This window comes from Drosophila eugracilis, unplaced genomic scaffold (genome assembly GCF_018153835.1).
Source record: "Drosophila eugracilis isolate 14026-0451.02 unplaced genomic scaffold, ASM1815383v1 contig_2154, whole genome shotgun sequence".
NCBI lineage: Eukaryota > Metazoa > Arthropoda > Insecta > Diptera > Drosophilidae > Drosophila > Drosophila eugracilis.
This window is the reverse complement of record NW_024573038.1, coordinates 10,447,869-10,469,823: the sequence shown is the minus strand read 5'-3', so window position 1 is coordinate 10,469,823 and position 21,955 is coordinate 10,447,869. Positions and strand designations below refer to the sequence as shown.

The following is a 21,955-nucleotide window of genomic DNA, read 5'->3' as shown; positions in this document are numbered from 1 at the left end:
TCTGCCTAAAACGTATCTTTAAGTTCATTTTTCTTTTAGAATGGGCTGGTCTAGGTGGAAATTGTTTTTCGCTCTGTGAATAAGATAGATTTTGTGGGTTTGTTTGCTAAAACTGAGGAGAGAATTTAACTTTAAAGGCCCATCTTGCATAGCTTTCTATTGAGATTGAGCCTGGAAGCTTCGAAGCTGTTGAGTATTTATTGCAATTGGATAATCTTCCACCCCTCTCAAGCCAATCACAAACGCATTAAAATTCAGCCTGCAATCCGCAGCGAATCCATTTCAAACCACAAAACCCATTTGTGCCTTAATTAAATAATAATGAATGAATCAAATCAAAGTTGCTCAACAATAAATAAATCATTCCATGACTTGCAGCGACTCCTACACTCAAGCAGAAGAATTTCATTTCGATCAAAACGAGAAATACTTTTTGATTCTCTGAAAAAGGGGTTGGGCTTAGGGAAACCAAAAATGTCCCCATATAAATTACAACTTATTTTGATTTTTTATTATAATCAATGACAATGCATATGAAGAAGAATGGAACCAAGGCTAAGAAAGGTGCAACCCAGTTGGGTTTCCTTAGAACAGAAACCAAACCGAGGCAAGTGAAAATTTATGTGGCCCATGAAGAGAGAAACCAGAGAAGAAAACCCAAAATCAAACTATCTCGAGAGCATTTATCTTTCATTAGAAAATTAAAATCTCTGCCTGTGTGTGTGTGTGTGTGTGCAGCACGCAATCAATGACCACAAATCTTTAGTTTTTCCTATTCGGATTTCAATGGTTTGTTCTTTGGAAGGTAGACCTTAGCAAAGGGAGACAGGGACATAAAACCCATTTTTATAGTCTCCCAAGAATCGGAGGCTGTCTGGTCCTGCCATCCTTGCTGTAGGTCTCTGTTGGGTAAATTAAAATGTTATCATCACAACTTAATCGTCACCATAAAAGCTGACTGCACTGACCAGCAACTTGATTCGCTGGCCCTTCTTATCGCAGTTGAAATTTGTTAATTGCCGCGCACTTCAAGTACTTAGTGTATCTTTTTTTTGGGGTCTCTCATCTGACTTCTTGTCCGTCTCTTTTTTTTTTTTCTATCTGGCTTAATGTCTGTTGTAAATTACTTTTAAATGTTTTAGATGTAATAAAGTTGTTCGCCTGCCATTGCGTAATGAGTTATTCTAAAGTAGTTTGTATTTTATTTTCCTCTTTTTTGGTGTGTGGCACATTTTTAGGGACCAGTTTGTTGGTGTTGCCTCCCATTTATAATCTCTGGTCAGGCATCGTTCTTGAGACAGAAGTTTTAATTAATTTTTGAACTGCTTCTTCGTTGGCCGCAATTTAGAAAGGCTAATGGGTAGCAAAGTGCCAAGATCATGATGAGACAATTTGCTTGGAGACAAGATGGTGAAATGAGTGGCTAATTGGTTTTGGTAAGAGACAGCTTGATGAGATATTGAAGCCAAATTGGGTTAAAGAACTTTGTACTTGAAGGAAAGTTTTCAGGTGTTAAAAAATAATGAAAAAAGCATTTAAATGATGTTTTAGTTGCTTAAATCTTAAGCTTGTTAGTCTAGACTAAAAAGTTGCTTTTAAAAATCTGTAAATGCTTTCCTTGAGCGACAGCTCAATCCGAATGCCCTATCAACCAAATCCGATATAGAAGCTTCCAAATGCCAACTAATCGGCCATAATAACCGAATAAATCATAAGCCTGTGATAGGGTCTAAAGGCAGGAGAAGAAGCTGTCAGAGGTATGAAAAAAAAAAGAGCCAGACAGAGGCAGGAAAGTTCAAAGAGCCGAGACGACAATCACAGAGCCAGGATATGCATAGATAATAAATGTATCATGCACATGTTTGCCAGCCATATAAACTAGCAGCTAGTTGGGAAGTGCTGACAGCTTATAGTAGAAGGGACGTGTGGTGGTGGTGGTGCTGGAAAATCCAGTGAGGCAAGTCCCTGTCGAAGCACTAAATTATGACTAGGTAAGCAGGCGCTGACAATTCAATGCAAGGAAATATTACGCTACCGCCTGGCACACACACTCATGAATCTATATCTAGATCTCAGGCAGTATCTCTCAACTTGAACGTTACTGCAGAGCCATGTAAAATTTATGCAGCAAAACTGAAAACGAAACGAATACCGAATGCACACCGTGGGTAATCCTGGCTGAGATGCAACAAACAAGGGCGACACGGAAAAGATGATGTCATAATAAATTGTTATTTATGAGCCGTAGTGCTGACAGTTGAAGCTCGCTGACTTAAGCTCAAAAAATACCGGCAACGCGATTAATTATATCAATGCTGTGTAAAAATACCTGAACGATCTGTCATCTGTTTTAGTTTTCTTTTCGGGGCTCTTTCTCTCTTTCTCCTTGGCTTCCTGTCGAGTTTTCATGCCTGAATGCCTGGGAATAGACAGTCGTTGGACAGCAGAATGGCTGAAATAGTTGAGATGGTTAGTCAGCCCTGTCTCTAAGACCTGACAAATAGATAAAATATAGTAGTTGATAGATCGGTTTGATGTTCTTGCCTGACAATCGAATTATTTAAAACCAAATTTGTGGGGGGTTTCCATCTTAATTATATTCACATTCTCAAAGAACGCAGAACAGAGTCACATTCTTTTTGTTTAGATTCTTTAAAGAAAATGTCTCAATCAGTAAAGTTACAACCCCCCTCTCTTTACCAAACAGGAAATTGAACAATTTCATGGCCCATGCCTCCTGTAACTTCAATTCAATGAACAATAAATTTTAAGTGAGTTTAATTAGGAATTACATTTTAATTCAACAAACCTAACGACTACCAAACATTTTTTCTCCACTATGAGGGAAATTATGAAAATTTTCATTTTGGCTAGCCCTCATTGAAGCATGACAAGCATTTGACAATGGCAGAAAGTATCTGTCAGATACTCAACGGCGCATGCTGCAGCTCATTAACGCCTGGGTTTCTTCGGCGTCGAAGCGCAACGAGCTGTAGAACTCCAACCGGAAATCAATTTGGAAAGCCCCTCGTCCCCCCCTGTTAAAACTAGCATTCCCCACTATATATAGAAAATACCATTTGAATTTGACAAAAATTATGAGTTTTATTTTTGGGGAGGGAAGGGAGGAGTGCACGACAGCAAACAAAAGGGGTAACGAGGTGCTGGGGAGGTGAGGCATTCACGGCTGCGCACTTTGACAATTATTTATGGGTTCAAAAATAGGAATTAAAGTGGACTTGGAATTGCTTTAGAAATGCAATCAAATTAAATTAAAATCAAGTGATGGTTCGGCCAGGGACTGAAATAAAGAGAAAAAGGACCTACCGCAGAATGTTTAAGGGGACGTGGAAAAAGGTCATGATGAAGAGGATAAAGGCGCTTCGATTTAGTTGTCCCCCTGGACTGCTACCCATTAAGAAGAGGGTATATTGGTTTTATATAATGTTAATGTATAACAGAGGCGATCCACGCCAATGCGTTATTCTGTTATGTAAGTTATCGCTGCATATGAACTTGCTCGCCTATAAGCTCTGAGCACTCGCGGTGCTATTCCAATAACAATTTTTCGTTTTCTTCTTTTCGCGTCATCCGTTGCTAACTGTAATGTATTTTGTTCTTGTTTCTTCCTCGATCATCCTCGAGCACTTGCACTGAAAATCATTCCTTATAACTTCTGTCTACACTTTGAAGTTTATTTCGCAGTGGACCGTCGACGTGAGTGTTAAAATGAGTGATGGATTGGTTAGCAAAAAGAAGTGTTTCCCTTTCTCTCAGTGCACATCTGCAAACCAACACAAAAGTGTCACTAAATATGTGCACGTTTTCTTGTATTTGTGTTAGTAAATGCTCTGCCGCAAGACGAATTTAAGCACCTCTGATGTATAACATAATATTGTCTTATTTAGCATACTTAAATGCTTAATTGGAAAGTCGTTTGTCGTATTTTTTACACAATAGTTAGTGGTATTTATTGCAATTTAATTAAAAATAATTTTAACTAAAACTTAAGAGGTCTTTACTCTTCGTATCATATCAATTTCATAGGTCCCAAACGCCTTCATTTCAGCTTGTTTCTCGCATTGTTTGCTTCGAGAACAAAAGCTAAAATTGAAAATTGTTAAGATATCGAGAGGACGAAGGAGATTGAGCTACTTTCTTTCCTATCCTATTTGGTGGCCTTTTTGCCTGGTTTACTTTCCTTTTCTTGGCCTCGTTTCTCTTCGCCCCTCTCCCCCCTTACAGCACACGGCAAACAATGGACAAAACTGGACAGGACGCCAATAAATAAGCGCAGAAGGTTTGCCGGACAATGGGAATGCGACTTTTTCCCACTCTCCGCCGTTTGTTTGCTTGCTTGAAAATGGTTTTAATTGTTGTTCCCCCATGTATATAGTAGATATACTATATATATATATATTTTTTTTTTTTATTTTTCATTGTACTTTCTGGTGGCTCCTTATTGTTGGCCAAATATAATAAGATAGCAGTGCGTCATTTTGTGTATTCGCTTCTGTTTGTCTGTTTGCGTTTGTTTTGGTTTTCGGTTTTTGGCTAAAAGTAAATTAAGTGCCAATGTTAATGGCAGTTATGGCCTGGCATCTGGCTTTGGGATCTGCCAACAAAAGCCTGGCCATTTGGGTGTCTTAATGTTGCAGTAATAATGGCTAAAAGTGTGTGTGCATTGAGATAGTAGCTTGAGATTTATAGCTCCTCAGCTCCTGCTTTCTTTTCTTTCCTTTTTTTTTTTGGCAACTACAGTGAAATGTGTGGTCCAAAAATGGTCTTCAGGGAAATACAAATGTACTCACTTTTGCGGGAATGGGAAATTATTAAAAGGAAAACAAAAACCTGGCAGGGGAAAATTTTATTGAATTTTTAAGAAAAACAATTTGTCATTTTAAATCTATGTTCGATGATATATTAACTATCTTAGAATTATTATTAGCCATCAATACAGATTTTAATTGTTTCTCATTTTGGATTTGGTCATTTGATCCCTTCAATGTATCCAAAAGTTAAACTGCAGGCCATAATCTTAATAGCCTGACCATAGTTTATTTATAGCTTTAACAATAAAATGAGCAGGGAAAAGCATTTAATAAGTGATTTAAGTAAGCAATCATAAACATTAACTGCATGTCTTTAAGCCACTACAAAACAGGCCATAAAAGGGCAAGAAGACCGAAAATCAAAAGATGCTCTCCTGCCAGCAGGAAAACAGGAAAGCACCAAAGCCAACAGAGCAAACCAACAATCCCAGTCAGCCAGCCAACACCGACGACGCCAGACGAATTCGATTAAAGTTAAGCCATAACAAGCCAGAGACGAACAGAGCAGAGAGTCAGGGTTCCCAAGCTCAGCCAGCCACAAATAATATAACAATTTAAATAACAAGCCATGGCCAAGACTCGTAGTCGTCGTTGCCGGGGCCAGCAAACACCAGGCGCGTTAGTTAGATAGATTGATCTACATGTACACGACAACACAGAGAAGAAGAAGTTGGGATGTTGGGATGTTCGGTCTTTTAGTCCGGAACGACTCCTTGTTGGCCCAACCATGATTCCAGCCATCCTGAACCTGGCTGCTGGTTACATGGCAAACCAAGCTGGCTAGCTGGCCTGGCCAAGAGCATGTCAAAACAAAATAACATCTTTAGCGCGCAAACATGACAAAACATCAGAATTCCAGCAGATTAACGTCAATTTTAATTGCATTCACTTAGACCAGGCTCAAGTCTATGAGAAGCACAGCCAAGCAGCTGGAAATATGCATACAGCAAGAAAAAAAAAACAGGAGAAAATAAACATGGGATTAAGTCTGGTTAGCTGATCCATGGAATACCCTGTCTAGGGAATAAAGATGATGTAACTTAAGTAATGAATGGAAAGCATATGGGGATTTATTAATGGGATTTTCTTGAAATATTTTAAAGAGGTTCTTAGTGACATAAGTTATTTACTTTTAATCATTTTTCTATCATAATAAGTAAACTTCCCCTAACAAAATGATTAAGTAACATTCATAGCTGGTATTAAGAAATAGTTTCTTTATCCAACTAATACTGCAACTTATTTTAATCCTCACTTAAACCTCGATGAATACATAGTACCCCTTTGCCAAAGTGAAGCCATAAATACACAAGAGGCATTCCACACAACAAAAAGGGCTCCACCAGGTGGCAGGGAACCTGCAGCCGGGAAGGTAAACAAAGTTCCACAAGGTTGTGATTAACATGCGATAAAAAATGACCGGACTGAGCGTAGAAGTGACTCCAGACCAGAGTGGCGGGACTTCTCGACCTGGTCAGCTTTTGGCTTACGTGTTTGCATTAGGCCAGAACTGAGAACTAAAGAATACACAGAGGACCCCAGAACGGAATGGAGGTGAAGTCCAGAACCCCGGTGTATACGGAAGAAGCAGAAGCTCTCGAGCACTTTTGAGCCACTTGGAGAGCACAAAAGTTAAGTGTCTGGCTGTCACATGCGATTTGCACCTGCCGGATGAGCAATGGCGCGCAGGTGGGGGCAGAGCGAGCGAGGGATTTGCGTGGATTATTTATCATCTGAGCCACATCACCCAAGCGGAAGGAGGGACCGAGGCCAGGTTTCGTTTTAAGCAGGTTCCATTGCAGAGCTACTCCTCCTTCGCCAAGAGATGCACGTTGCAAGATTCGCTTTTCTTTCTTTAGTTTTTTTTTTCGCTTTTTTCCTCTGTTTTTTTCTTTTTTTCTTTTAAGGGATATAATCAGGCTGAGGCAAACATTTGCCCAGAGAGACGTTCATAAATTTTAATATTTTAATTTGACTTAAGCAGATGAACACATAAAGGCAGCCATTAAGCGCTGCACTTTGTATGCTTTGGCCAAACATGGCCAAGGGCCAAAAGACTGAAATGCAATTTCTTGAAAAGCATTCCAGTTTCCAGTTTGTCGTCGTCGTGTTTTGGAATTACCACAAAACGGTTTACATTTCCTGTGCATTTTCTGCTTTGATTTTAGGAAAATTAACAACAGCTCAAACACAGCCCAGCGAACCAGCTAAGAGTAACCAGCTAGAGGTAACCAACAACCAGCCAGCCAGGCGAGTCAACAACATGGCCCAAAACGAATCGGCGTCATCATCGCCGGAATACTCGTACAGCAGAAGCCGCAGCCGTAGTTGAGGCAGCAGCAACACCAGCGAGAACATGAGGTATGAGAATATGGAAGATTTAATACCCTAAAAACTGTGATTAAAAATGTAATTAATTCTATAATAATCAAACTACAGGTTCTTTAACTTTTTTTAGCTAAAAATGGTCCAGAAAACAATCTTTAAGGACCATGTTTTGAGTGGTTAAAACCCCCAATGACATTTTCTAGTTCCCATTCAATCATAGCAGATAAATATTCCTTCTAGCTCTTAGTTGAGATAATTTTGTAAATGTTTTATATATCTCCAAAACTTTATAAACTTCAAAAACCAAAAAAATATGTGGCAATGGACAGCGGTCAGAGAGAGCATTTACTGCTAGTCTGTCCATCTGATTTGGTTCGCTTACCCGAGGGAAAGGGCATTGACAAACAGCGTGCAGTCATTCGGATTGCAGCATGGCATGTTGTTTGCTTCGCTGGTCTCATTTGGCCTCCCCCCCCCCATCTCCTTTAGCCCCTCTCTAAGCCCCACTAATCCCCCCATTAACCAGACCCATACCCCCCGCTCTAAACTTGCCAACTTTCGGCTATGATGCGACCAACTGGCATGGCACGCTGACTTGGCTTTGGCCACGCTTGTTTGGTTTGGTTTTCGGCTCTAACTCTGGGCTAAGGCGGCTGCGGACTCGGCTTGGACGCTGCTGCTGCTAAACAGGTTAAAATGTCGTTCAAAATGTCAAGTCAACACTTTGATGTTGTCCGTGTCCGTGTCACTGTCCGTTGTGGTGGTTCTACTGTATTGCAACGGTTGCTGCTGCTGCTTTGTTTGCGTGTGATCTGCGCTTTATTTATGCAACATTCAGCACACGACGAAACATGCAACCAAAGCCGAAAATGTTAAGTGCTTAGAGGGAGATGGAGAAGCTCTGGCCCCCAACCCGCAAAAACTAAGAATCGAAGGGAACGGGTAGACATCGTGCTGTATTGCTGGCCATGTTGTTGACGTCGTTGTCGTCCATCGATTGTTGTTCTAATGCAGGAATAGAGAAGATTTTCGGTAATGAAACGGTAGCGGTTAATGTGGGAATGGGGTCGACTGGTAGATGCTGGGAGGCCACGAGTGCTAAGCTAAGAAAAGGGAGATGGGCAGAAACACTTCGGGCAATTCTCAGGACTTGCTAAATTAGACCTTTGAGGATAAAAGGTTCTTAGATTGGTTATTATGAAATTCTAAGAACTCTTTTTAGGAAGTTGTAGCTTTAATAAGGAGTAGAGGGAGCTCTTGATTGAGTTATTAAATGATTTTTAGACCAAACTTAAAACATAAACTTACAAGAATATATATTTGAACAATTTTTCAAGATTTTAATTAATTAATCTTTAAGGATTTCCCAGCTAATTTAACTAGAAAAGTTCCTATTACATTTTATCAACACTTGGTGCCCAACTTGGTTCGCCAAACTCCTGAAACGCTCCTGTGGCCTTCGAAATTTGCCAAAAGGCTGTTGCCGAAGCCGGAGCTAAAGTTGATGCAATTCTGAGAATATTTTACGCTTGCTGAGGCTGACGACACAACATTGAAGCCACCGCCAACGAAGAAGACGACGTCGGCCAAGACGACGACATCAGACTGACTCTGTGTCGGCCTGCTCTGTGTGAGTGCCTGCCTCCCACTTCATCCTCCAGATGCTGAAGCTCCCTCTCTCTCTGGGCACAAGACCAAGAAGACTACTAGGGTTTCGTGTTTTGTTTTCTTTGCACTCGAGTTGTATCACATCAATGGCCATTGTGTACGTCAACTTTGATGTTTCGGCTAAAGTTTTGAAGTGTGAGGTTTTAGACGTTCTTATTGCACTTCCCCGAGTTTTGTGTCGGAGTCGAAGAGACGTATAGGAGAAGTCCCGGAGTCCGAGAGCGTCCAACTACTGCCTCACCTTGACAGGTGAAGAATGCCAAAAAGAGGGAAAGAAACAACAACATTTCAAGTGCCACAGTTGCCGGGCCACTTGAAAATCAACTCAAGCCTTTTAGGAGGAAAAATCGACATGGCAGGAGTCAGCCGGCAGAGTCAAAGTCAGTGTAGTTGGGGGGTTTTTAGGAGTTGGAGTTCGAAATTATGGTCTGAATCGTGGCCAGCGGACCTGCCTACGTTTTCGCCCATTTTCCGTATTTATTTTTGTTGGCTCAAACACATACACATACACATACACAGAGAGAGGAAGACAGACCATCGCACACATTTCCTTCGAATTTTCTGTTCTAATTGAGTAAGAAGTGTGTGCGGTGAGGTTGCAGTTTTCCCTTCAACAACTGTTGCGGCCCGATTTGCCTGACGGCTTTAATTGGATTTTCATACCTGCTCCATGTGCCCCTCCATCGCCCCTATCCCTATCGCCCATCGATGTTTGATTGGTGTTTGTATAATGAACTTGCAATATTCTGGATATCTTGGATCGGGTTCGGGTTTGGTCTTGGTCTTGGTTGGGTTACAGCCAGTTCAGCAGCTGGTTTCTTTTTGTTATTAAGGAGAGGGACCTGTGTTGTGGTGGATGCTTTAAATGTAACGCGTGAAATTTAACACACATCGTCATCGTTCATCGTTCATCTTTTGAGAAAATAAAAGTTCTTTCTCTCTCTCTATCTCTCACACCCTTTCTCATCCGTTGTTTATTTAATTTATGTTATTATTACCTGATTAAGTATGAAATGCTATGGGGAAGTGTTGATTTTTCGTCTGTTATGTCTTCAAAAATTGATTAGGACAGGAAAATAAAATAACAACTGATTGAACTCTTGCCCACTCCCCCAGACAATGTAATTACGTGTGGAATTTTCTTGTCCAGCAAACAAAAGTTTATTTCCATAAAGGGTTAGGAAAAGGTTTATGGGATTGGAGGATAAGTTGGGGTTGTTATGGTTATGTCAACAGGAAAGATGAGTTAATGGAATGTAATTATTAAATGAGTTTGAAAACTATTAACTGGAAAGGGGAGGAAAGGAATGTCTGAAAGGTATTTTAAAACCCAATTTGATTCTAGAAAAGAGACTTTTTATAACATTAAAGCTTTTTTAACCACAAATTACTTTAACTTCTAATTAACACAATAGGAATAGAAGAAGTTCCTTCGTTTAATTGCTATAAAAAACTGTTAAACAAAGTAATAAAGAGCGGTAGGCCTCTCCATCTCCACCTCTGCTTTGCCATTTTTACGATTCTAATAAACAGAAAAGAAAATTAATCATATCTAGAGCATGGCGTGGCTGGAACTGCTCCTAATGAGCGACTTGGCTTGGGTGAGAGGAAAGTGCAACAGTTTTTTCTAGCTCGTAAAATGTGCCAAGTGGCCAGGGCGTTTATGAGGCGCAGGAAAAACAAAAACAAGAAATACATGGACTTAGGTATACTACTGACGGAAATTAAATTGTGGCAATAATTAAAACACCTGTTTTAATTAGATAGAAATGCAGAGTGGGGGAGGGGTGTATGTAGTTCTCTGGGAAATGGAAAGAAGAAGTTAGCTCATAGGTGTGACCCTGACCAGCGGCGACAACAAGTTGTTGAAAGTTCTCTCCTTTCAGCTGGAAATTAATGACTTTGGCGGTAGGCGGCTTCTTCAAAAAGTTCTTTGAGTAGAGCGAAACAACTTCATCAACGCTGTGGAAAAACAGCTGGAAGTAGGAAAATGTTGAGACACTGCTAACTGTGGTTTTTCCACCGAATACTCCTGAGTTATTGTTCTACGTTTGGCTAACCTTTGACTGGCAGTCAACAGATATGACAAAACATCATCAGGATCATGCATAGGGGCATACACCCCTAAGCCTCTTAATCCTTTTTTCTCCTTTTTCACTTGAACGATCACAATCGAGATGGACAAAGGAGTATGCCTATCTAAGGTGATCTATCTGAAGATGGAAAATATGATTTAGATGTCTTCTTTGGAGGCTAAAAATATATGGGTTGGTTTTTGGTTTCTTTAAAAGATGGGTGGTATGGAGTTAAGGATCTGAGATCTAAAGATATTTTCTTTTCATAACAACTAACTTTGGCATTTATGAAGTACCTTAATATTCCTATGAGCTATGACATTTTGATAGAGTAAATTAGCTGTAAAACTCTCATCAATCAAAGCATGTTTAACCCCTTGATATTCCTAAGTTCAATAATAAACAAAAATATCAACCGAACTTCTTAAAGCCTTCCTTCAACTTCAAAAGTCTAGGAAACTGAAAAACTGTCATCGTTTTTCTGTTAAATTTCACCACTTCCTGCTGTCTTCCACCTTAAATTCCAAAAGCCAGACCTTTCGTCGGAACTTTAATCCCTTAGGAAAGGATATAATGCCATAGTACCCTTTGAGTCTAAGCCACAAATATGCCAAAACATGATCATCGAAGATGGATGCGAGAAATCAACTGCAGCACACACCCCTTGGCTGTAATCCTTTTGGGCTTGACTTGGGCGCTGCCCCTGGGATATCCTTGCTATCCACTGACTAACAATGAGAGCTGCATTCCTTTTCTTCTACTTCAAATGAAGTGCATTCATCCGGTAGCAATCCTTTTTTTTTTTCTTTCCTATTTCCTCATCGTTTTCGCTTTGCTGCTGCTGCTGCTACTACTGTCTTGTGCATCATTTCACTTGAATTTGCGTTGACATCCTGCCAGACAGCTCGTCCATATAATAACGAGCGGTTGTCTGACATATCCTTTAACCGTGATTAAAAACGCAAAGTAAATGAAAATGTTTGGTGCTTACGCCTCCTTAGCACACCTTGAAAACAGGGGAAAACAAAGCGGGTTACAAAGCGAAAAACCGGTCGTCCCTAGACAACAACACGAACTTGAAACCGAGGGAGTTGTCTAAAGGACAATAGATGGCAATAGCTTCCTCTTTGCCCCACGTGCATAGCACTTAAAAAATCCTACAGATTTTCCCACTTAGTGATAAAGTTCCTGCCGCTGCTGAATGGCTTTTGTCCTAGGACCTAGGACATTCCCTTTCTCTTCTTCTCTTTTTTTTTATATTTTGTAGCTCCCCATTTAAAACACTCGTCTCTGGAAATAAGCCTAAGGACATGGGATCGAGGGGAGCATCTCATGTACTTCCTTGCAATTTCATGCTCAAACGGAGTCGTTAAATCATTTTCTGAAATTGAGTCGAGAATTTGTGTTGCCGTTGTTGTTTGTGGCAATGACATTGGAGTGCCCCACACATGTGTGTGAATGTGTGGCACGTCTAGCTGTAAACGGAAGTACTTACTGGGTCTCCAGCTAACATTAAATTAAAATATGTTCCCTACACATTTCTTTCTTATTCCCGTTTCTATTCTTTAATTAAAACCAAAATGTGTTTTCTTTTTTGGTCCTTTTTTGATGTTTGGGCGTTAAATGCACTTTGTATGTGATTTCACGGTTTTATGGCTGCCTTCTCCAGCGTTTCTCTTTGAAGGGAGCTGAGCTAATAGGTCCATGGAGCACATGGAGGACGTCTGCCCCAGGTACCCTTGACATTGGCCCAGCCTTCTTGGAGGTCATTGCAGGCAATACGCCATAGGACTCGCGGGTGAAGGTAGGAAACTAAAATTGGTTATGCCTGGGCAGGTGGTGGATAAGTCTGATAGATCTTATATTAGGATAGGAATCATAATGATGGAGAGTTTGGTTGGTCCTTAATGTTGCACTTCACTCCTAATGGCTTGTAAAAACTTCTTTATTATACAAAAAATATAATAAATTTAAATATATTTCATAACAACGCTGTTCATTCTGCTTTATGTCCAGTAATTACACAGGCAAAGCTGTTAACACTTTACAGCCAACATTGCTTTCTGAAAATTCTTTAAAAGCTGCTGGTATAAGAACATCGCACTCCTTATAAATGGGTCACCACATCGTAAACACACTTTAATGTCCTGCCAGCCATATTTTCAACTTTAAACATCATACATAAAGCACTTTCGACCAAAAACGACAGAAGGCTGTAAAAAAAAAGGGAAAATAACATGCAGAACAAGGTCAGCAGATGAGCTGAAACTCGAACTCAAACCAGGGCCAAAAGCCCAGGGCCAAGCCAAAGCCCAAAAACCCGAGGATCCAATGGCCAATATATCACATGACGCCTACAATTTAAACTGCCAAAAAAATGAAATGCAAACTGGGCGAACGAAGAGAAATGGCAAACATTTATATAAATAACACCATCGACTCCAATTAAAGCAGTTTGCTCGATGGGTGGGTGTGCAAAAGTGGTCAGGGTTTCTGGGAGGGATCTGTCCTGATGGGTAGCTCCTCCGTTTCGTTCTCGGTGCGTGATAAAAACCACAAAACGAATTTTTCTTTATGTGTGTGTGTGTCTGTGAGCGAGCCAGTGTATGTGTAATAAAAATGCAAAACAAAAGCGCTCAAATATGTTTTTGTTTTCTTTTTTTATATCCCTTTTTGTATTGCTCCCTCCCAAGGGTTGCCAGCGTGGGCGTGGCACTTGCAGTTCTAGAAGGGGCTGTGGTGGGTGATAGAGAAAGGCGGGAACTGGGACAACCAAAACCACTTCCAAATGTCATTCGCAGGCGAAGCAATGACGTACCGATGAGAAAACGCAGAAAACGGGAGGACTACAGGAAGAGTGAAACGGACAGAGATAAAGTTCTGTGGAGATGAGTATCCGAAGTGGGGGATACCCTGTAATCGTATTTTATTTTATTCAATTACTACTTACTAGTGTAAGTGTTCGAGGATGATCGAGGACGAATCAAGAACAAAATACATTACAGTTAGCGACGGAATGAGGTGGAAAGAGTATAACCAAAAATAGTCAGCGGAATAGGACATCAAGCGCTTGAGGATGATCGAGAAAGAAACAAAAACAAAATGTATTACAGTTAGCGACGGAATGAGGTGGAAAAAGAAGAGCGAAAGGGAAAAACAAATACATACATATGTAAGTAGTAAGAGATAGGCGTTGATAGGCTTTATATGTATGTATTTTAAATTACATATAACGGCAAAAGACAACACTCAAGTATTAAGTTCTTTAAAATAGAAGGAAATCCAATTTTTCATTATCTCTCCACTGCAATCACATAATCAACATGCCCAACTTCCTTGCAGGGCGATATGCAAAACGCTGCAGAGAGTGAAGCGACCAACAAGAAATGTTGCAGCAACATTTGGCAGCAAGTGGCGGGCGAGTCGAGGAAATAATAATTTATGCATGCGTTGTGGTAGCTCGATGGCGATGTTGGTAAGGGGGGGTTTTCAAGGGGTCTTACAGAAAGGGGGGGGGATATGCACCCCAGAAACCGCAAAATGTTTCGCCTTGTTGTTGCATTTGTTGGCTCTGCGCGCGCAAAAAAGTGAATCTGAGCTGCAGGCTCTGCTGCTATTGCTGCAACCGGAAAACGGAAATTGTGGCCAGTTTCCTTTCTGCCCCTCGATTGCATCCTCAATCCAGAAAAACCACACAGCTCCACCAACGCTCTCAAGGATTTATGATCGGGCCGCCGTTTAAGTCGCGCCAATCTGCCCCGCTCTTTCTTCATTTTAATACACTCACTCTATGTCGGTTTTTGTCGTCCCGAAATACAACAACAATTTGCAATTAAATGCTTTCTATTTGCAAATTTCCTATGCTTCTTGTGGCAACGACCAAGCTCAGCTGGATTTGAATGTGGTTCTGCAGCAAGCAAAGTGTGGTTTTCATCGATTGAAAATGAAGTTTTCTATGTTTATTTTTGATTTGCTAAGCTTTAAAATAAGCGAAATTTTGTCTTTTTAAATACCAAACTGCACTTCACAATCCTTTTTTTATGAATTTCTAAAAAAAATAAAACACTTTTTGCCGCCCGGAAAAACTGTACCCGCATAATCGAACACTTTTGAGCCCGCACAAAGCAATCGCAAAAAAAAAGAAAGAAAAACCTTCGGAAATTACACAAAAATTGGAAACGAAAATCAAGCATATGAATTTAATTGCCTAAACAATTCTAATCAAGCTGTGAGGCCATCAAAAGGACACAAAAGGACGAAAATTGCTGATTGCATTTAATAAAAATATAATATGGCCGCAATCGAACCGAACATTGAACCACGAATAAGCCACCACCGATCTGCCCAAAAAATATATAGATATATATATAAGAAGAAATAGCAAACGAATGGACATCAAAATGAAATCAAATCGAGTCGGAAAATGAATGCGAAACGCAAAACTCACGACGACAATGCGAACTTAATTTCTGTCATAGAAAGCATGAAAAAGGAGCAGCAGAGTGGCACGAAAATTGACATATTGACAGCCAGACAAAAGGTCCACCCCAAAAAAAAAAAGCAAAATGGGAGGGAGTTGGCAAGGAGGAGGATGCCGCACTGCAGTTTGATGGCGGCGTCAAAAATAAACAAACATTGCGACGGCAATAAAATATCAAAACAAGCCAAGAGCAGCGGGCTAGGAGGTGGAGGCGGGCGGTGCCGTACGGTACGACTGTGGCTTAATTGAGGCAACAGAAGGCCGTACAAAAATCCAATCAAAACGCAATGAAAACAAGGATCAAGGCGGGGGCACAACCAACCATTGTCCCGGCCAGCTGTAAACCACAACTCGGTGTGTTGATGTTATCCTGGCAAATAATCAAACTCACACAAACACACACGGAGATAGAGAGAGAGAGAGAGTGGAAGCCCAACTAAACAAGCCAACAAGGACCTTGTCAAGTAGACATGTAAGCGATACAGATGGAGATACTAGCCTCGATATGGACCAGGACAATTGCGGCACGAATCCTGTCAGAATCCTCTCAAGGCTGCTGCTGCTGCAGTCATCCCACTTTTGCAGTTTGCAGTTGCATTTTCAATCCTGGTGCACTCAGTGGAGCGTATGGCCTGGCATCCACCGCTGTTGAAAGTACCCCTGACCTAATCCAATTTCCTATACAACAGATAAATCCTGTTTTTGTTTTCGCTTACCGTTGCGGTGGCATTATTAAAGCCGAGAAAAGAAAACACACACGGATGCCGAGTCGAGTATTTATTTAAATTGAATTTTCCACTTAGGGGCTAGTATTTGATGATCTAGATTGGAGATGAGGTAAGGGATTGCTGGAGATATTGGTTAGTGATTGGTATAAGGAATCTCTTAACAAGAAAGGAACTGAAAAATATCTTAAAACTTGTTTATTCTATCATCATTACCTTCAACCTTTTAACTCAAAGGAGTTCAGATCTGAAGCCACACCAAAACCATCAAGTCCCCCGCAAAGCCCTTAAGCTATTAATAAACACATCTTCCTCCCCCACACTAGCAGACTTCCTCCTCAACTAATTTTATGGTTTGCCCATCAAGACAAAGCCCATGAACACCCCGATCTGAACTACACCAGGCCAATCAAAGCTCATGACCTCCTCCTTCTTCCTACACCTCTCTGTCTCTCATAAAAGCCGCCAAATGTTTGGCGTATAAAAACAAATAAGACAAAGCACACATAAACCACGCCCCCGACGCCCCCGAAGATGATCAACGAAGGGAAATTTGTTAGCGTGTTATGTAAATTGCACACAAGAGGGAAAAACAGGCCTGGATGGATACATTATGTAAATAAAAGAAATAATAAGCTCACACGAATCCAGAGACAAAGGCCAGGCCATGTATGTTTATTATTTTCATGATGCGTTGATGGCATTTCAACTTGGGGTCCTTGCTCTTTAAGGATGTGTCAAAGGAAGCTGACTTTTTTATGTAACAATTCAACATTTAACTTGAATTGTTTACTATTTTAGTTTATGAGTTCATAAAGAAAAGTGCCAGCCATATAAGGCCATGAGATTTTGCCACAAACCTTAGCAGGCCGTGGCAGTGTTAAATCAAACTTCAAATATTTAGGTACACTTAAATACTTTCTTTATAGCTTACATATTTTATATTTAATTAGAAGAACGCTCAAAATTAACCAAAAAAGGTTGCAAGTTATACCACTAACCTGATCTACTAACTAATTCCAAGAAAGAACCAGAAAAATCCCAGATGAGTGCCTTGATGCAGCTTCTTCGCAGTTACTTCCCCAAATGGTGTCTTCCCCGCTCGGATCGTCAGTTGCAGAAGCACCTGCAGCACCATATTTTCCGGCAGCTACAGACCAACCAACTAACCAATGTCTTGGTGGACATCAAACCCAGTGAACAGGTGCTGCCCAAGTGCAGGTTCATGCAGTATCGAAGGATGAATGATCATGTAAAGCGTTTGGGCATGGTCTCTGAGGATGGGAACAAGATGGTGGAGCTATCGAGCATCACGTGTGCTGCTTCCAATATGATGGACTTCATCCAGCAGAGGTACTGCATGGATAGTCTGCTGGACAGTGTGCAATATATGACGGTTCAGGATGTGGATGCAGTGGATCTGCATCTTCTGCCGCCCATCGATAATCCCGGGAAGATCATCGGTATCGATTGCAACTATGTGGACAACTGCGATGAGCAGCACATCTCCATACCAAAAGAACCAAGCTTCCATGTCAAGTTTGCTAATTCGATTACTGGAGCTTTGGACAACATTAGGTCTCATAATCTGGCAAGGCATATTGACTATGGCTGCCAGTTGGCCGTGGTTATTGGCAAAAAGTGCCGGGATGTAACTAAGAAGGAGGCTTTCAATTACGTTTTTGGATTCATGGTGGTCCAGGACATTCTGGCTCGTGATCGGTCTGCCGTTCTTGGTGGTCATCCAATGGATACGTTTCTTCCTTTGGGTCCAACCATCGTACACAGATGCCATATACCGGATATTAACAATCTGTGGATCAAGACGATCGTCAATGGGGAGCAACGTCAGACGGGCAATACGAAAAATATGATATTCAAGGTCGACTTCCTTATACACCGCCTATCCCAATATATAACTCTCTGTCCGGGTGACATTATACTAACGGGTACTCCCGCCGGAGCGGGTGCCTATCGTCAGCCGTCTAGCTTTTTGAAGCCCGGCGATCTTATTGAGAGCGAAATTCAAAATTTAGGCAAAATGTGCAATAAAGTCGTTAATTCCTATTCTTAAAGTATTGGTTGTTTGAAGTTTTTCATTTCAAAAAGAGAAAGTTTAATTAAAATCTCAGGAAAATATGTCCTCAAAGAGCCGAATCTGTAAAAGTCTCATAAAAATCACATATGTCCCCGAATAAGCCACAAATTCCAGCAACCACCAAACATGGGCCAATAAATTTTCGCTGATGCCAGGGCAAGGCAAAGGAAAACCCAGTTAACCATGTCAGAAGGAAGCTTCTTCTGTGGTGGGCTCCTAATATGCAATCCGGGAGTGATGGAAGCTGGAGAATCATTTTGTAATATAATTTGTTTTGCTCGATGGTTTACAGGATGTGGGGGTGATGGGCCACACTTTTATGATACGCCCAAGCATAATCAACATTATCCTCAGAGAGAGAGTGAGATAGCGAGAGTCAAAAGCCGCAAACAAGGCGCCTACAAAGGCGGCAAGAAGGCGTGGCAAGGGAATCCCCGCAGCGAAAGCCACGGCGCATTATCATCTCATTGCACAGGACTTAATCCTGCGGCAAGTTATTAAAGCGTAACGCGTTTCGTTCTTGTCCTTTTGCCAAAGTCCTGCCGCTCCAGCTACACGGATTCCTCTTGGCTCCTTCGTGCTCCCTTTTTATTGTTCGCGCTGCGCTTAACTTGTTTCGCATTGAAAACGGGATGGAATAGGGGATGGCATCGGGGGAAAATACGTCGGGGTGGTGGTATATATATATAGGCGACGCCGCCTTAATGCTAAATGATCCAATATCCTGTTTCCTGCATTTGTGCTCTGCAGCAGCGTTAAAAGGTCCTTTGTGGCCTCCGTTCAGCTATTATTTGCCTTGGCCAACTTAAAGATGTTTTCCCTCTCTCTGAGCCAACTTTTCACCACCAAACCGCCCTGGCCCCCTTTCAATTATTTGCTTAACAGAAAAGGAAGATGGAATCGCCGGAAAATGTAGTACGATGTAGAGGAGTAGGTGGAGGCGGGATGGAGCTACATAATTTTGTATCTTTTCTTTGCGCACGGCAACTTAAATAGAAGAATGTAAAGTTTTTAATTATGCAACTCAACGCTGACGTTGTCGCATTGTATGCGAACCGAGCCTCCGCCACCGCCCCGCATCTCATCCCGTTTATGCCATCTAGTGAGCTGGCCAAAAACTTAAAATACACATAATTAGCCATAGTACTAGGGGGATAGTTTTATTTTCTTCCCGTTTGCTTAGCGACAAAATTTGCGCCACCCTCTGTCATTGTGTGGAGTGTGTATCCTTGGGATATCCTTTGGACTTAGTTAGATATCCCTATATACATTTTTTGGGCCGAAAACTAGGCCGTTTCTTTACGAAAGTTGATGTTTAGTTTGCTGACAAAACTGACAAAGGCCTTGGCTAATTAAAGGAAAATATTAATTGCTATATAGTTACTATATGAGACTTGAATGATCCTACTTAAAATATTAATTCTTTTTATATAAATCAGGGGTGCCCAAATTAGTCTTACGGCAGAGAATTGACTAACACAAATACAAGGAAACGTGCACATATTTAGTGACGTTTTTGTGTTGGTTAGCAGCTGTGCACTGAGAGAAAGGGAAACACTTCTTTTTGCTAACCTTTTCATCACTCATTTTAACACTCACGTCGATGGTCCACTGCGAAATAAACTTCAAAGTGCAGACAGAAGTTATAAGGAATGATTTTCAGTGCAAGTGCTCGAGGATTATTGAGGAAGAAACAAGAACAAGCACTGAGAGAAAGAAAAACAGTTTGCCAACTCCACTGCGAAATAATCTCGAAAGTGCAAACCGAAGTTATAAAGAATGAATTCCAGTGTAAGTGTTCGAGGATGATCGAGGAAGAAACAAGAACAAAATACATTACAGTTAGCGACGGAATGAGGCGGAAAGAGGAAAAGGAATAGCACAGCGAGCGCTCAAAGCTTATGGCTGAGCAAGCCTATATACTGAAATCATTTACATTATAAATTTTACAAAAACAAATTGGCACTCAGAGCATAGGAGTTGAGCGTGAATGACTAAAGTAACCGTTTTCTTAGTTTTCATTTCTCAAAATACTACACTTCAATACATACACAGCTTTACTGCCAACTTTAGGGCAATTTATTTAAAACAAATTTACCGCAACTTTTTGAAAATGTTCTCGAGATCAGGTTAAAACCGTTCTGTAAAAACCAAATATTAGTAAGATTAATATAAAGTTATTCTTCTATAGCCCTACGTCCTTTGACTATAGCCGTTGTTCGTTCGACTGCTACTCATCCAGCCGGCGGAGGCAAGCAGTCCCCTGGCCATAAACAGTACGGAAAGGATCGCGTGGTCTTCTTGCCAGATGATTGGCTCAATGGACCCCTTGGCGTCGGCCTTTTGGCCTATATCTGCTCCGGGGACTTCTGTGCCATTAGGCACGAGCACAGCGGACTTTCCCTTGGTATTATGCAGGACGGGCACTATAGTTATGGAATGACCATTGGAATTATGGCAACTTTCAGTTTAATAAAGCTGCTTCCAGTGATTGTCAAGTGGGCTGATAACAAGATCAATGTGAGTTAGTAATTATATTTCAAATTTTATTCATTCATTTCAATTTTCTCAATTTTTAATAAATAAAATATTTACTTTCTGCTTACAGAAAATTGAATCCGGGAGCAAAAAGGATGGCATAGTTGAGGTCCTGCTTATCTCGCCACCTAAGAAGAAAGAGGAAGATCAATCAGGACAATGATAGTTAGATCAAATAATTAATTTTAATTTTTTTTTAAGTATTTTTTAAGCTAGTGTGTATGTAATATAGCTTCAAAATGTCGGTGTGAGATGATGATTTTTTTTTAAGGCGGTGAAACTTCAAAGATGCAGCTTCTAAATGAAACATAAACTGTATCCTGTATATTATCAGTTAAAATCTTCAAAGAGGTTTTTGCTTAAAATGTCATACCTTAAAAATAGCACCGCCTTAGATAGCCACATCAAAAATTCAGCATTCCTGAAGAGATAGTAAGATTAGAAGCAAAATCCCGACCCGTATGCCTGCCACATTTTATCCCAGTCATGGTATCGTCCATGGAAGCCCACTTTTTCTAGATGAAAGCTTGGAAGTGGAGTAGGGGTTATGGGATGGGGATAAACACATAAAATGTAACATGTCGTAATATTCACCACAAGGCAACCCGAACTGGGAACATGGAACATGGCATTGAAAGCTGTTGCCAAACAAAATAAGGGAACCGACCAGGAAGAGGCGGCAACAATGCCAAACGGATACCAAAGAGGGCCAAAAAAGAAAACAAATTTTCCTCTCGTTTTTCCTCTGGCACGACATAATCTTTTTAACAATTTGTATTTGAGGGGGTGTGTGTTGGGCCATCGGTGTGTGTGTGTGTGTGTGTGTGTGGATATGACACATATCCCGGGTAAAGTCAATGCCGAAGTATGCAGAAATTTGTTTTGTTTTTTCGGCTTCTTTTTTCTTTATTTTTTTGCTGGCTGCTTTGTTATACATAATCCTTGTGAGGTGTGACATTTGTATGTATAAATTTCAACTTTGATCCGCAAAGGATAACCCTCGGGTGGCCAAAGCCAATTGCCAGGCACGAAATCTAAATAAACACACAGTCTCGGAAAAGAAAAATGTGGCCACGTTTCGTGTGTGCTCGAGATCTGTGGCAGAACTCCTCGAGTTTCCAACCTCCAACTCCTCCACACACACACTTAAGCTGTCAAAATCAGCACAAGATTCCCTCTCCTGTTTGTGTTTGTTTGTGTTTTGGGAAAAT

General features: G+C 40.9%; 2 protein-coding genes across 2 annotated transcripts; both read left to right on the top strand.

Moving 5' to 3' along the window:
* Positions 1 to 17,000: 17,000 nt before the first annotated feature.
* Positions 17,001 to 18,183, top strand: LOC108113851 (fumarylacetoacetate hydrolase domain-containing protein 2). Its single transcript, XM_017224561.1, has one exon. The coding sequence runs from the start codon at positions 17,154 to 17,156 to the stop codon at positions 18,180 to 18,182; it is 1,029 nt and encodes a 342-aa protein (XP_017080050.1). The 5' UTR covers positions 17,001 to 17,153; the 3' UTR covers position 18,183.
* Positions 18,184 to 20,212: 2,029 nt separating this feature from the next.
* LOC108113854 (ATP synthase subunit b, mitochondrial) lies at positions 20,213 to 20,995 on the top strand. The gene is made up of 3 exons (XM_017224563.2): positions 20,213 to 20,335; positions 20,398 to 20,726; positions 20,815 to 20,995. Exons 1-3 carry the CDS (start codon positions 20,320 to 20,322, stop codon positions 20,905 to 20,907), a joined length of 438 nt encoding a protein of 145 aa, XP_017080052.1. The 5' UTR covers positions 20,213 to 20,319; the 3' UTR covers positions 20,908 to 20,995.
* The last annotated feature ends 960 nt before the right edge of the window (positions 20,996 to 21,955 follow it).